Source organism: Talaromyces amestolkiae (genome assembly GCF_001896365.1).
Source record: "Talaromyces amestolkiae strain CIB chromosome Unknown scaffold3.1, whole genome shotgun sequence".
Taxonomy (NCBI): Eukaryota; Fungi; Ascomycota; class Eurotiomycetes; order Eurotiales; family Trichocomaceae; genus Talaromyces; species Talaromyces amestolkiae.
In genome coordinates this window covers 1,290,819-1,304,771 of record NW_024468039.1, presented here as the reverse complement: position 1 = coordinate 1,304,771, position 13,953 = coordinate 1,290,819, and the positions used below count along the sequence as shown (strand labels likewise).

The 13,953-nt window shown below is 46.8% G+C and overlaps 2 protein-coding genes across 2 annotated transcripts; both read right to left on the bottom strand.

Moving 5' to 3' along the window:
• Nucleotides 1-617: 617 nt before the first annotated feature.
• Nucleotides 618-6,319, bottom strand: BHQ10_002473 (uncharacterized protein; the record flags this gene model as incomplete). The annotated part of the gene is made up of 9 exons (XM_040874623.1): nucleotides 618-812; nucleotides 872-1,183; nucleotides 1,247-2,129; nucleotides 2,186-2,800; nucleotides 2,850-3,191; nucleotides 3,240-3,470; nucleotides 3,610-5,195; nucleotides 5,245-6,058; nucleotides 6,120-6,319. 9 exons carry the CDS (start codon nucleotides 6,317-6,319, stop codon nucleotides 618-620), a joined length of 5,178 nt encoding a protein of 1,725 aa, XP_040730978.1.
• A 3,135-nt stretch (nucleotides 6,320-9,454) lies between these two features.
• BHQ10_002472 (uncharacterized protein) lies at nucleotides 9,455-12,697 on the bottom strand (the record flags this gene model as incomplete). The annotated part of the gene is made up of 5 exons (XM_040874622.1): nucleotides 9,455-9,545; nucleotides 9,603-9,977; nucleotides 10,029-11,152; nucleotides 11,210-12,572; nucleotides 12,621-12,697. The coding sequence occupies 5 exons, from the start codon at nucleotides 12,695-12,697 to the stop codon at nucleotides 9,455-9,457; spliced, it is 3,030 nt and encodes a 1,009-aa protein (XP_040730977.1).
• Nucleotides 12,698-13,953: the final 1,256 nt, after the last annotated feature.

The window sequence follows — 13,953 nt, the reverse complement described above, 5'->3', positions numbered from 1 at the left end:
GACTTTTTACATTAGTTAGAATTGTTCAGTCTTTAAGCAGAGTAACAGAACGTCTCAGTCCGGTTAATGCACTATATAACCCTTTTGTCAGTGTCTTCTCTTTTTATTTCATCCCCTCTTCTCTTTTTGGTATTTTGCATCCAGACTGATATATCCCCTAGTAATACAAAGTTCTCTGTGATGGAGTCCGGTTTATAAAATAGTACAATAAAACACAGGAAAGAGATATTCGGGCTTCCTAGTCAATCACGTACCTTCGCCTGCACTCCCTTGCCGAACTATGACATTGCTTCCTGTTGCTGTCGTACAGGAATTAAGTTTCCCAGCATTTAGTGACTGGAGCTACATTCTTTTCACTACGCTATTGAAGATGCAAGGTTTGTGTCCACCACTACCCATATTAGCTACGCGCATTCTAAGCAGCTTGCGCGAGGTGCTCTGTGCTTTGCATATTACAAATGGCCTCTAATTGGTTGTCTCTAGTCCTGTAATACACCACTACTGTCCATCGGATCAACAACCACCTCGTCAAGTTGCTCGAATAATTTTCATTCAGGGAAAGGCACCCAGTCTTTAAAATCGACTCAACACCTGTAATTTTGCTCACGCAAAACTTCTCAACGCTGAGCTGTGACGGCATACGTGGGCACAGAAAAATTCAATAAGCCCTCCTCGCCGCGCGTGTATGGATCCAAATACACCCTCCACTGCGGCTGGTGACTTGCTCCATCTGCCAACGCATCTAAGCCCGAGATGCGCAGAACGGCGTAGACTTCTGACGGCATCGCGGAAGTGATGCGCAGCTTCTCTGCCTGGTTCATAGGTTAACCCCAAGGTCTGCAGGCCTGCTGCGTGAAATGGTATGGCTTACTAATTTGTGCTGATGTCCACTCATATAAAAGGTAGTAGTGGGATCTTGACTGGTCGTGCTCTTGACCTCCAATCGATAAAGAGGCACATTGCCATTGTCGCAAACCGTGAATAGCCACTCTGGCTTTATGTACGGGTGTTGCATACGCTGAAAATGACGGGTTAGGACGCCTTGCGTGTCCTTATAGGTAAAATCCGACACTTCGCGGATGCCGAAGGTCGAGAAACCAGCACGAGAGCGCAGCGAGCTGGTCCAGTTATCCTCGCCCGTGAAATCGGGCAGCTGGAGCGTATCGTGTAGTAAGGTGTATACCTAGCTAAGAGTCAGCTTCCCATCTGGCCAGATATGACAAGCCAGACAGTCTGAGGGCCTTACAAATTGTTCTCCCAAGAAGCCGACCTCAAAGTCACGGGCCACTTCCTCCTCATTACGATTTCTAATCGGATTCGGTCGTCGGCGTGGACTAACATTGGCTTGAATTGGCGTCGACACAGAAGCAGGCTCGTTGACATCCAAGGCCTCCCTCAACGTGCTCATATTAAACATCCCACCTCCGCCACCAAACTGAAAGATTCCACGTCGAGAGTTAGATACAGGGTCTGCATTTTGGGCGAAGCTTTCAATACGCGTCCTGTTCTGGTTGCGATTGATCGAGCTGTATAGACCCGTTGCTGTGGAATGGGGGGTAAATGGTCGATCGCGAGGGCTCTCATCGGAAAGTAAATTCTGATGATTCTGCAAGCGAACCTGGGGCGAGCTAGTTTCCGAGCGAACACCACTTCTGAACGTCATCCACAAATCGTCACCACCATCATCAGAGCTGTTACCCCTTTGGGCCCGTGACTCTTCGTTGACTGGATCTGCTACCAAATGCTCTTCGTTCTCGTCTGCAGCGTCCCCACCAGTGAAACCCTTTTTGACCAGCAACACTTTCAGTGAGGCGAGTGGCACGCTCAGGAGGTAAGAAAGATCTGGGAGATCGGCTGGTTCAAGCTCCATTGCTGCTACGAGCTGCTCTGGTAAGTCTACGAGAAGCGCACAATCGCGCGTCTGCTTATTTGCCGAGACAAATATTTCCAGCTTCTCCGTGTCATCTTCTCCAAGGCTGACTTTTACACTGGAACCTCCCTCATTTCTCGTCACAGTAGTGTCTCCCAATGTATAGTGCGTCTTAATGTCTGCGCTAATCCAGACCGTGGCATTCTCAAAAAGGCGCCGAGGCTCGTAAGGTGACTTGCACTCGACATGCTCAAAATATCTAAGCCAGTATAAGCATGAAAAGTATAGTGTTTGTTGGATGACGAAATTGCGTACTTTACAATTGCATCCGCACGGCCTCGAAACTCGCTAGTAAGGTCATGATCGAAATCAAGCGGTTCACGAGATTCCGTATCTATAACAACTTGGTCGGACAGAAATGAGTCGCAGCCTAGATTACGAAGCAAATCTGCGAGACGTTTTGAGATGTCAAATTCGAAATCTAGAAAGGTATAACTGTTAGAGAAGATGTTAAATAGATCTTGCCGGTCATTGACGTAGAAGCTTCCAATCGAGCAAAGTTCGCGTTGGCGAAGTGGAGCGTGGCAAGGCCAGCAATTTGTGCCGTGCAGTCGTTCTAGATCCTTATTGTCCTTCCACAGGCGGGCAATTTCTTGCAGAAGCTTTTTTACGTACTGGTAATCGTCCTCATCTTCCATGGGGCAGTACATTAGTGACTCCAACAAATCAGTGACCAGCATGTCCACGGATGCATTCGGTACTTTCAATGTAAACCGGAACAGATCACGATAATCATTCAACGAAGGCATCAGGGCATACTTGTTCCGCAGAACCGACCGGGTCCAGATGCAGTCCTCGAGTGATAGCCACCGGCCCCTTTGATTGTTGATACCCCGAAGAAATACGAGGGGAGCCTTCTTGAAAGCTATTCTATTAAAATAGATCAGCCAGTTGTCACGCTATAGGTGTGGACACCTACTTTATAGCAGCTGGCGAGGAGCGACGGCAGCTCTCAATTCTCTCATAAAGCCGATGCACTCGCTTTGGATCATCGCGATTTTCTTTTTGCATTAATGCCAAGTCAGCAAGTAGCTCATTAACTCCAGCATTTGGGAGTTTGAGAATGTCGGTGAAAAAAGCTTTTGCTGCCGGTGCATGCTGCTCTACGATGCGACGGATAGCGGTCTTGCTCTCTAGCTTGAGCTCATTTTGCGAAAACTCCTCGTCGTTCCACACGCACTGACTCGGCGTTTTCCACTCGATGGCAGATCCCGCCATAGATGGCACGGCAATGCAGGGGGTTTGGTTATTAACACTAAATCTGTTCTTGATCAGTAATATGTTATTCAGCGTACTACAAGCCACTCACTTGTCTGCATAGTGGGTTTGTAGAAACACGTAGACTTCAGCGACATCTGTCATGGTCGTTGACTCATTGTGCCTAAGCTGTTCAAGATAGTCTAGAACTTCAGCACTCGTCGCGTTTGGGACTTCCAAGATTTCTCGGAAAAGCCGATCCAATTCATGGCCGTAGATTGGGTTTAAGGCAGGCTTGGACGAGAGGCCCTTGGGTCCTACCCAGATACAGCTATCGAGAGACCTAAAGTTGTGGTTTGGTAGATTAATGACATGATTGCGAAAGGCTATCCTGTTGATGACATCCCAGCATTGTTAGTCGGCCGCAGGCCATATAAGCGCCTAGAACGGAGATCGCTGCACAAGCAGCTGTGTATACTTACTTGACCATCACTTTCTCAATAGGCGAAAAGGCCCGTGACTGAATAGCTAAATAAAGGTTTTTTGACCTGTTGATGTCCATGTGTCGCTTGAAACCGGGCTGGTTAAGTATCCATAAATAGAAGGCGAGCCCTTCATCTTGTCCGACACCCAAATCGCTTAAAAATGTCCAGTCACTTGGATCACCGTTAGGTAACACCAGGAAATTGCAGTATTCGGCGTAAGCAAATTCTTGAGCCTTTTCTAAAAGTTTCGGGAAAGGTAGGTACGTCTTACGCAAAGCAACCTGATCTCCCGACTTACAAACGAATTCATGGCCTGCTAGTGTGTCTTTCGCTATGCTCGTCATGCACTTCTTATAAAGACACCAATGCTGGTGCAAGATATCTAAGACATGCTCGCGTTGATTAGACAACAACCATTCAAAGTCTCTGTGAAGCCCATAGGAAGTGGTTGAGATGAGGCGAGGGGCTAGCGCCACGCTTGCCACATCATTCAGCCATTCTGCAAGCTCGGCTCTTTCAAAAGGTTCGAGTTGTACAAAGTAGTTGCTATTCAAGAAATGCGCGTCGCTGAAGGCGGAGAAAAGCTGTTTCAGCTTGCTATCAACAGTAATATCGGCATATACCTCAGTGCCTCTCTCGAGGGGCTCGCTGGCGGAACACGCAAAGTATACCTTGTCCATGTCGCCGGGCCGCAAATGCTGTCGCATTTTGTAGAGGTATTTTAGCTGGGCGATGACGTGAGCAAGTACTGCAAGATTCAACTTGGAGTGATAGTCGAGGATCTGCTTGACGACATTTGGGACGTTACAGTCCTTTACCCCAAGGAGTCGAAAGAGCTTACGCCTCTCGGAGCAAGCGCAAGCTTCCTCGTCGACCAGAGACAATGGCAGCCCCGGTGGAATGATCGTTCCGGAGCTCGCTGGAAAGTAGATTGGATCATCTGCAGAGGGAGGGCACTTCCAGGTGCCGGTGGCCATGGGGATTAAAGGAATATCTTTCAGGTCTCTTGCATAATTGCTGTCACCCCTAGACTCCTGTGGCTCAAGGATCACTTTAGCAAGGTCCGAGCACCACTCTTTGCTTTGCATTTTGATGGAAAGCATATGTGTATTGTGGAGCTCCTGAATCTTGGAGCACAACCACTTCCAGTCAGGGGCAGTGATACCTAACGACATGAGCGCCTCGCGGACCGACCCTGGATAGTCATCGCAGACATAGTTACACATTGGCCCAAACATCGGTTTACCATTGCGATCGTGTGCCCAGTCCAAAAACATGAGACTTTTAGGCGCCTGGACCATGCCGGTTCGGTCTTTAACGATAAGTGCTCTGCTGAGATGCTCATTTATGTTATCTGCTATATTCCGCCAGTACGGGCTAGAGACATGAAAGTTGTGACTGAGGTAGAGCGGCCATGTTTTTGAAAGCTCCTCCAAGTCTGAGTTGCTGCTACAAAAGTTGAACTCGTCGATAGCTGCCTCAAAAGCGTGCGGAATCGCGGCTGCAATATTTTTGTTCCAGTCTTTATCTTCATTGACTGATTGCCGATTCGACGTGGTAAGAAAATCAGCCTGAATAACAAACTGTGCACAGCATTAGCAGGGGCGTTTGAGCCACAATCAAGTATCGCACCTTAAATCCAAAGTCCCCAAGAGGCAGGTACGCAAAGGCAAAGTTCTGCTTCCGTATCGAGGCTAGATACGTGCCCGATTCCTTTTTCACTGGAAATGCCAAAACAATGTCGGTCTCTGTAATATCTTCTCGTCTGGTTTCTGTGCCTTCATACTTAATGGTGAATTGGTGCTTGTATAAATGCCGCATCGTGTTGGCATTTTCGTCTTTGATGGACACAATTCCAGAACCTGGCGTCCAGTTGACGAGTTGAAAGCTTTTTGAGATGACCGGCTCATCACGCGAGAGGGAGTTGAAGAGTGTAAGATCTAATCGTTCTATACGCCGCAGAAAAAGAACGAACACAGGGTCGATTGCGTCAATGTCGTCTTCTAGCGCAGTTGAAAAGTTTGTGCTTTGGTCACAGATGTGGTCTAGGACGATGGTCGTCTGATATTCTTTCTCATGGTTATCAAAGTAGTCTTCGTCCCACTGCGGCGTAATCATGCCGAGCTCTCTTGTCTGATCCAACTGAAAGTAGTAAGGCGGAGAGCGTATGTGTACCCGGTTGGCGAGCTTGAAGACGGACTTGAAGCCGATGCCCTTTTCGCCCGTGTATCCTTGGCCAGGTCTTTTGGAACTCCGGCCCGATCGACACAGCGCCAGAATGTTCTCTCTGGAGAAGCCCTCCTCATTGCATCCAATCTTGACATGTTGGGGAGTGACAGTAATAGACACCGTTGGCGTCTCACCCTCTGCATATTTGTTATCGTCAGCATTCTGAATAACTTCCATCAGGAATCGCGCGCGACTCGTATACAGGTCGGTTGATATGCTAATATAGCGTCACTTCTATTTCATAAAGGACTTTACAGAAGACATTGCGGGGCGCTCACATTTTCAGTGTCTGTGCCAAGTCTTCTCGAATTTCTTCGCCGCCCTCAATCAACTGCAACATGCTGCTGCGGCCATTTCTGGCTTCTTCCTCTGCTTCTAGTCTGAATGCATGTGTAAAGCTGCCTTTTCGCCGAGCCACCTCTTCAATAACTGCACGTGCATCCTTTGTGGTCGTCACAGAACCTAAATTACTATCCATGTTGTCATAGCTCTAGAAGCAACAAAAGTGCAAATGAAGTGTTGCAAAGACCTAGTAAAGCGTTATGCTAATATGCATCTTTGTATCTAGGCTTAGTGGTTTCCACTGTGGGGGTTCGAAAGGCATTTAAGCAATTGTAAATTCGAAGACTACAAGCTGCAAGGCTGAAACCTACAAGAGCATATGCACCTGGAGTAATTACCACGATGTTAGGTGGATTCGTCATGGGGAAGCTGCATGGAAGAGGTGCGAAATGTCATATCTTATAGTCAACCTGGCTCAAAGCATTTGCAATTGGACCGGAAAAGCCGGCTTTGAGCACGTTATCTCAATAAATTTCCATGGGGGGTTGTCCATGCGGCAAAGCTAGTTGACTTACGTGCTCACATTTCACATTACCCAGTGCCCGCAGTCACTAAAATCTTGAAACAGATAATGAAATGCAAACAATCTATCTAAATTTCGATACATTTTCATTGTTTTACTTCAGTTCCTTGCCGCTTGACGAGGCCAGAATGGATTTGAGACGCGGAGGACGCCATAGTCATTTTCATAACACCAGCAGACCGTCTCATCCACCCAGAATTCAGATCAGATGATGTGTCAATCCTAGCACGCCAGGTCCAATAAGATCTACGAAAGTGAAGTAAGCCCAAGTAAGCAGGGTATACTACGTACGTATGGCTGATTCCACGACACGACGTTGGCTGAATGAGAACGCTAAGATATCACCCCTGCTCTCCGCCATATTCTCGAGCTAATGCATCAAGATTGGATCCCTGAATGCGTAATTTTTCTCAGTTTTAACTGAGGGGTTTCCACGAGATTTATACCCGGTAGCAGACGGTGGCGCCAGCGACTTGGCGAGAATCGGTTAACGAATTACACAAAATATAGAGGTAGATCAGTTGGGTTTCGAGGATTCAGGCCGGCAAAATGCTTCAACCAATGAATGAAGTGAGATGACCAATTGAGCATTATCACCAAATCTAATTCATCCGACAAGGAATCCACCAGATGTACAATATGTTAAGTATACCACTTATAGCAGAGCGAGACTAATACAACATTGAATGACTAAGTGTATATATCTCTATAGCAGGACTCTTTGCATTATTTAGAATTGTTCAGTCTTTAGGAAAAGCAACAGAAAGTCTCAGTCCGGTTAATGCACTACAGGACCTTATTGTAAGTTGTTGTAAGTGTCTTCCCATTTCAATTCATCGCTTCTTTCTTTTTGGTATTTTGCATCCAGACTGAAAAATTCTAAGTTATTTAAACTTCTCTATGATGGAGTGCGGTTTATAAAATAGTTCGATGACTGACAAAAGCTCATCTCCAGCTTTGTACATCTGCACTCATTTTTTCGCCTAAGGAAACTATAGTCTTTTTTTTTTTTTTTTTTTTTTTTTTTTTTTCCTTTTTTAAAAAAARAAAWAAGGTTTGTCCATGTATTAAAGAGTTGCCAGAGATGAAATCAGCCTGGAGTGTGGAATTACAGAGCCTTGAAGACCTCTCCAGGGGGTTTGATGTGACTTCTAAGATTACTCACCTAACGGCCAAGCATTAGGATCATATTCTAGAGATCGAACTATCAGACTCTGGGATACTGCCACAGGAGCCCTGAATCAAGTTCTTAATTGCCACTTAGACCCAGTGAAATATGTTACATTTTCCCCGATGGCAGTGCATTGGCATCAGGCTCGGGAGATAAGATAGTCAGGCTGTGCGATGTTGCTACAGGAATGTCAGAGCTGGCTCTCATTGACCATAAAGAATCCATCCTAGCCGTGATATCCTCAGTAGATGGCCGAGTGTTGGCATCGAGATCTGAAGATAAAAGCGCAAATTTCTGGAATATCACAACTAGGTCTCCTCAGCACGTCCTTGAGGACCACTCAGATTCGTATGGGTCTGTCGCAGATTCACTTGATGGCCTGATTCTGGCATCAGGATCCCAAATAATATTTTATAGCTCTTTGAATACTAATACAAGGGCCTTGGACCAAGTTCTCGATGGCCATACTGCACAGGTTACATCTGCGGCCTTTTCACCCGACAGCAAACTTCTAGCATCAAGCTCTGATGGTACGACTACTAGACTATGGGACAGCACGAAAATAGGCCCACTACTACGACTAAAGCAAAGGCCTGTTATATGGGTCAATTTCTGGCCAAATAGTCAAATCGCATCTTGCCTGTCGTTTAGGTAGTCAAAATCTGGAATACAGCCACAGGCTTTCGGACTTCTTAAAATCATTCATTACCAAAGCACTCTTCGATACTCCCGCCAGCTAGCCAACTTATCGCATCAATCTCAAAGGATGAAACGAGTGAAGATTGGGACACATTCTCAAGTCCCTTAGAACACATTCATAGAACTAATTTGGGGTTGGACATACTTCGAATATTTTCACCGGACGACCGAGTGCTGATTAACATCTCTGAAAATTTCAGAAATAGCACTTTCCACGTTTGGGATACGGCCACAGGAGCCCTTCGGCAGACCCAAATTATACTTGTGGGAAGATTTCAATCCGGAGTATTTTCCCCAGATGCCACAATTCTCACACTGTACCCCGCTGAGATTAAAATGAGGCTTGGAGATTTCACTACCGGCACCCGTAAGACAGACCTGGTTTTCCGGGCTTGGTTTTTCTGCATGATGATGAGGTGCAAGAGATCCTCGAAGGCCATCCGCGCGACGAACAAAATCACACAGTGGGCATATCGCCTCATTACGAAGTTTTCGAGGTGGAAGGTCAATCCAATGCTGCATGTCTCGATAACTACATTGTTCCTATACCAGCAAGTGATATAGTGGAGAAAGAATGGGTGACTCAAGACGGTTAAAGATGATTTTTGCCTGTCGAGTATCGAGCACCATATTCAGCAGTCTACAAGAACATTCTTGCTATGGGACATGCTTCAGGTCGGGTTACTGTCATGAGAATGACCTAGTTTTTGGAAGTGCAGTAGGGCTTGCACCTCTTGTCGTTGCCACAAGACACGCCGCCGGATCAATACGCTCAAAATCCTGAGAGGTAGAGGGACTTGTTTGGATGATGATCTTTCTTTTTTCATTCATGCTCAATATTTTACATGCGTCAAGCACATCGGTCGTGGTATCTGTCTCTAGGCAATCCTCTTCTCAACCTCCTTCTCCGACAACCGACTAATAACATGAAATGAGAAATCTAATTCTCCAACCAAATCCCTCACACTCCTATCTATTCGTTAGCAGTAATTCGTTCTTTATTAGCTAAGAAAATGGGGAACGTACTGAATCAACCTCTCCAAATCCCCCACAATACACCTACTAGCAAGATGCAGCACACTAAAAGCTGCATACCCCGGCTCAGCCGCATGGCATATATTTAATATATCCTTATCGACTTCCTTGAGTCGTTCGCTGAACGCGTCGGGGCCGGGGACTTGTAGATATGGAGGAAGGGGTTGAGCGTTCACGATACTTGCCGATAAGAGGGCAAGGATGGATGTGATTTGGTGGGAGGTTACATGTGTTGTTGTGATGAGTTTTGTGAAGTCGGTGTACCATTCGGTTTGTTTCGAGGGACCGTTGTATGGTGTGTGCACTGACAGGGAGGAGGAGAATGTTTTGGAGGCGTATTCGGCGAGGTTGATGTAGTTCATTATACTGCTGCAAGTTAGTGGTTATCGATATATTCAAAGGTGAGGAGAGACATACTTCTGCATACAATCGATAATACGTTCATATTGATCCCTCGGAAACCGTCCGCCGACCTGAATTTCCCACTTTATGGAATCTGCGTACGAGCGCAGACCGTTGATGGCCATCGATTGATTGGCGTATGCTTTGTGTCTGGCCTTTTCTAATCGTCTTCCCGCAGACGACTTGAGTGTCATATCACCTTCATCACCCCTCGCACGCGCAATCAGTGTCTCATGAGTGAGCGAATAATATTTTGCCAACAGATATAACGAAGCACCCAGATTCTGTCGCAGGACCGAATGATCGGATATCGGATACGGGAAAATAGTCCATATAAATGCAACTACAACACCGCCTAGTACGACCGCTAGACGGTATACCGCCAACAAATAAGTAGGGTAGTATGGCTGACCACCGGCTTCGACAGCCTGTTCACCGAGTTTGACGACTTCCATCTCACTGGCAATGATCACAATTATAGTGAGCAAGCTCACGATACCGGCTTGTTGTAAGACTGCTTTTTTCAGTGGAATCCACCAGATGCCGGTTGTCCAGATGAAGAATAGAACGATGACGCCGGCGATGTGGCCTACTGGGATGTACCAGACTACCATGGCACCGATCATGCCAATTACCGTGCCGCTGGATCGCAGTGCGAAGTTTAATACGGTTTGCCCGGCTGTAGGACCCATGCTGATAGTCTGCATGACCATAGCCCAGACAAGGCGTTGACGCACGAAAAAAGCGTGCGAAGGTTCAATATAAGCGATAATCCCGATCGAAGTAGCAGCGCACGCAACCCGAAAGCCATATAGAGATCGCGAAGAGCGCAGAAAACTTGGTATTACACGTAGCCATTCTCCCATCGACTGCATAAAATTTTCAGGTGGTAAATGCTCTGGATCCTTACGTCGATGATATGCTTCACCTAAGTCAAGGATGACTCTACGACGGTAGACGTCTTCGCCAGTGCTTTCGCTTTGATGGTTTCGATAGAGACTTTCGATCCATTTACGGACTTCTTTGCTGCCGGGGACGATAAGGCGGCTATGTGAATATTTTCCGCTTGCTACGCGTCGGTCGGCGAAGCGGACAAAGTCGAGGATGGCGAGGCTAGACGAGTATAACATGTGCTCGACCTAGTTTATTAGTACCCATGTAGTCCACATGGAAATATTTTCAATGTGGCGACTTACATAGAGTAAAATGTACAACTGCCGCTCCGTCCGATCTCGAGGCAATGCTCCCGGCACATTCTCAGGCAGTTGTATAGGCTGGTCAGCCCTTGGATGATAGAAATAATCCTCCGGAAGCTCAATCCCTTTTTGCTCGCACCATTCCCGCAGGGTCACTAATCTCGCTTTGTAAAAGACCTCGCATTTAGCCTCCAAATACTGCGCAAACCCTTCTTCTCCAGGGCCGGCATGAGACGAAGCAGTCTCAATGTCTTTGTCTACTCCCTGCCTTTTCCTTTTCGCCAATTTCAATTGATATGCTACATGCTCCAGCCCGTCATGCATAACATCAATAATCTGGGCAAAATGGTCATGCGTAGATGCCATGATCGCATTCCAATCACGCACCATCCTTGCATGCACCGCATCATTCTTCGGATCAACCCCGCCTTCTTCAACGGGCTTGATCCAGTTATTCCACTCCATGATGCGATCAAAAATATCCACCACCGTACTGAGGCCCACAATCGGCACCATCGTGGCACGTAGCTGTTTAAAGATCATGCCGAATTCACTTACGCTCGGCTTGCCGTATGCAATTTCCCGTTTCGCATATGGTAGTTCATTCGTGAGCGATGCATGCATCTGGGATACTCGCCTTGCTGCGTTCTTGACTGCGTCTGCTTTTGCTCTATACAGCTTCTTCTCTTCCGTCGGATTGCGCGTCTGCACTCGCACAAACATGTCCAACTGCTCCATGGACTGGAAATACGATTCATGCACCCTGAGTGTATGCTGCATGGCTCGAATATACTCGCCCATAACGTCCAACACGGCGTCGCGACAGGTATCCGGGAAGATAAGTATATGCGTCACAGTCGCCAATGCCATACCCGTCAATATGGCCAATAAAAGCCTCTTGACGAGCGCAAATCCATCCGAAACAGTAACATAATCCGGTGCTTCGGTGACAGCCACGAAGAAGAGCATGCAATGCATCTGCACGGGAATACCGAGTTGCGGGTCTTCGCCGCGCAACGTATTCACAATATACGTCTGAAAAAACAGCCAAACAGCCGCTACGACGGATGCGGCGGTATTATGAGGCACGGAGAGAATCTCCGCCGTCGATATACCAGCAGGCAGTGGGCCACTGGTATGTTCCCGCGCTTTCACGCAGCAATAGACCATCAACAGACTACTCGCAGCACCGAAACAGACTAGCACAAGACCCTGCACTAAGAAATGGAAATATTTGCCGCGAGGAGCGCTGCAGCGACTGAACATTGCGGCAACGGGCATTAGATAGGCCATTGTAGCGTATTCTTGGGCTATGAGGTCGGATTGATACATTGCCAGTGCGATTGTTGCAGGGAGGGCAGCCCTGGCCGATTAGTCTTTTTTCGATTGCTTTGAGAAAGAACAGACGTACTTCATCATCCTTAGTAAAATCGGTACATCGATATCCATCCGCGAGAAGGCTCGCCTGATAGAACTCGAAGTCCACATTTTGTACTGGCGAATCCAAAGGTCGGAAGCTATCCGACCCATCAAACAGCATCCCACCAAGAAAAATGAAAGAAATATAGCTGATTATAACAATTGATGAAAGTCTGCTGCATTTTACTATTTTTCTTTTTATTCCTCCTAGTCGATTATACCATCGAACTATTGATTTGTCGACACGGTTAAGCGGCAGTCAGACGATCAACGACTTGCAGTTGCATTCGTGGATTTGGGATGCGACTGGCTGTCCAGACCAGTATTGATGTATGTATTCGCGACAGTGCTCACCGTATCGAGATGGCTATGTCAATATGCTAGTGAAGTGATAGATCTCGCATATTGATCAAGATGGCCATGTTTGTCGTCATTATATCGATGCTCCAATGCTTGGCGGTGGTTGACGTTGAAGTGTGGAGAACAAGAAAAAAAATCCCGTCGTCTCAAGTCTTGGAAAACTGGGTGGATCAGTGGCTAAATTTTAGTCTATAATCAAGTCCCAATACAAACATATTCATCTACTCCGTATACTAAGCCTGATCATTATAGAATTCATAACAAGTAACTAAGATTGTCGAAGATACTCATCCTTAACCGGATCAACCTGCCTCCTCTTGGCAGCCGGCACACAGTTCAAATATACAGGAAAAACAGCCCCAACACCCAAAAACCCAATAAAAGCACAATATGACTTCGGTTTCCCAATAACTAATTTTACCGCATATCGCACAACTATCCCAATAGCCGCACCACTAAGACCAGCCGTCAAGAACGACGCTGCCGTCTTTGCATGCGTTCCCACGCCACGAATCCAAATCGCGAAAGTGATGGGATAGATGGGGGCAACAGTAGCTCATATTAGGAGCGCAAAAGTGACAGGTGTTGTGCCGGATGTTTTGGCCCAGAGAAAAGTGGCGATAAGGGTGGTGATGTATGCTGCGACAAGCACTCGTCGTGGATTTGAACGCTTTCCATTGAAGGAAGGCGGCGGCGAATTGGGATGCAACTGCTATACTACTGCCGATGGCGATGTAGTCGAGAGGGTCTAGCTTAGTTTTTAGCCGTTAGTTGTATTAAGTCAGATAAAGAACTTGCTGGATCAGACTTATCTTTTAATTAGATTCATCTGAAACTCAACGAGGCATGTGCTTGCTGCTCTGCAGCATAGAAAGATTGCGACAAAAAACAGCCAGTACCAGCGTTCAGTAAAGCACTGAGTACCCCTTAAACCCTACTCTAGCTTCATCTGCCGCACGCCGCTC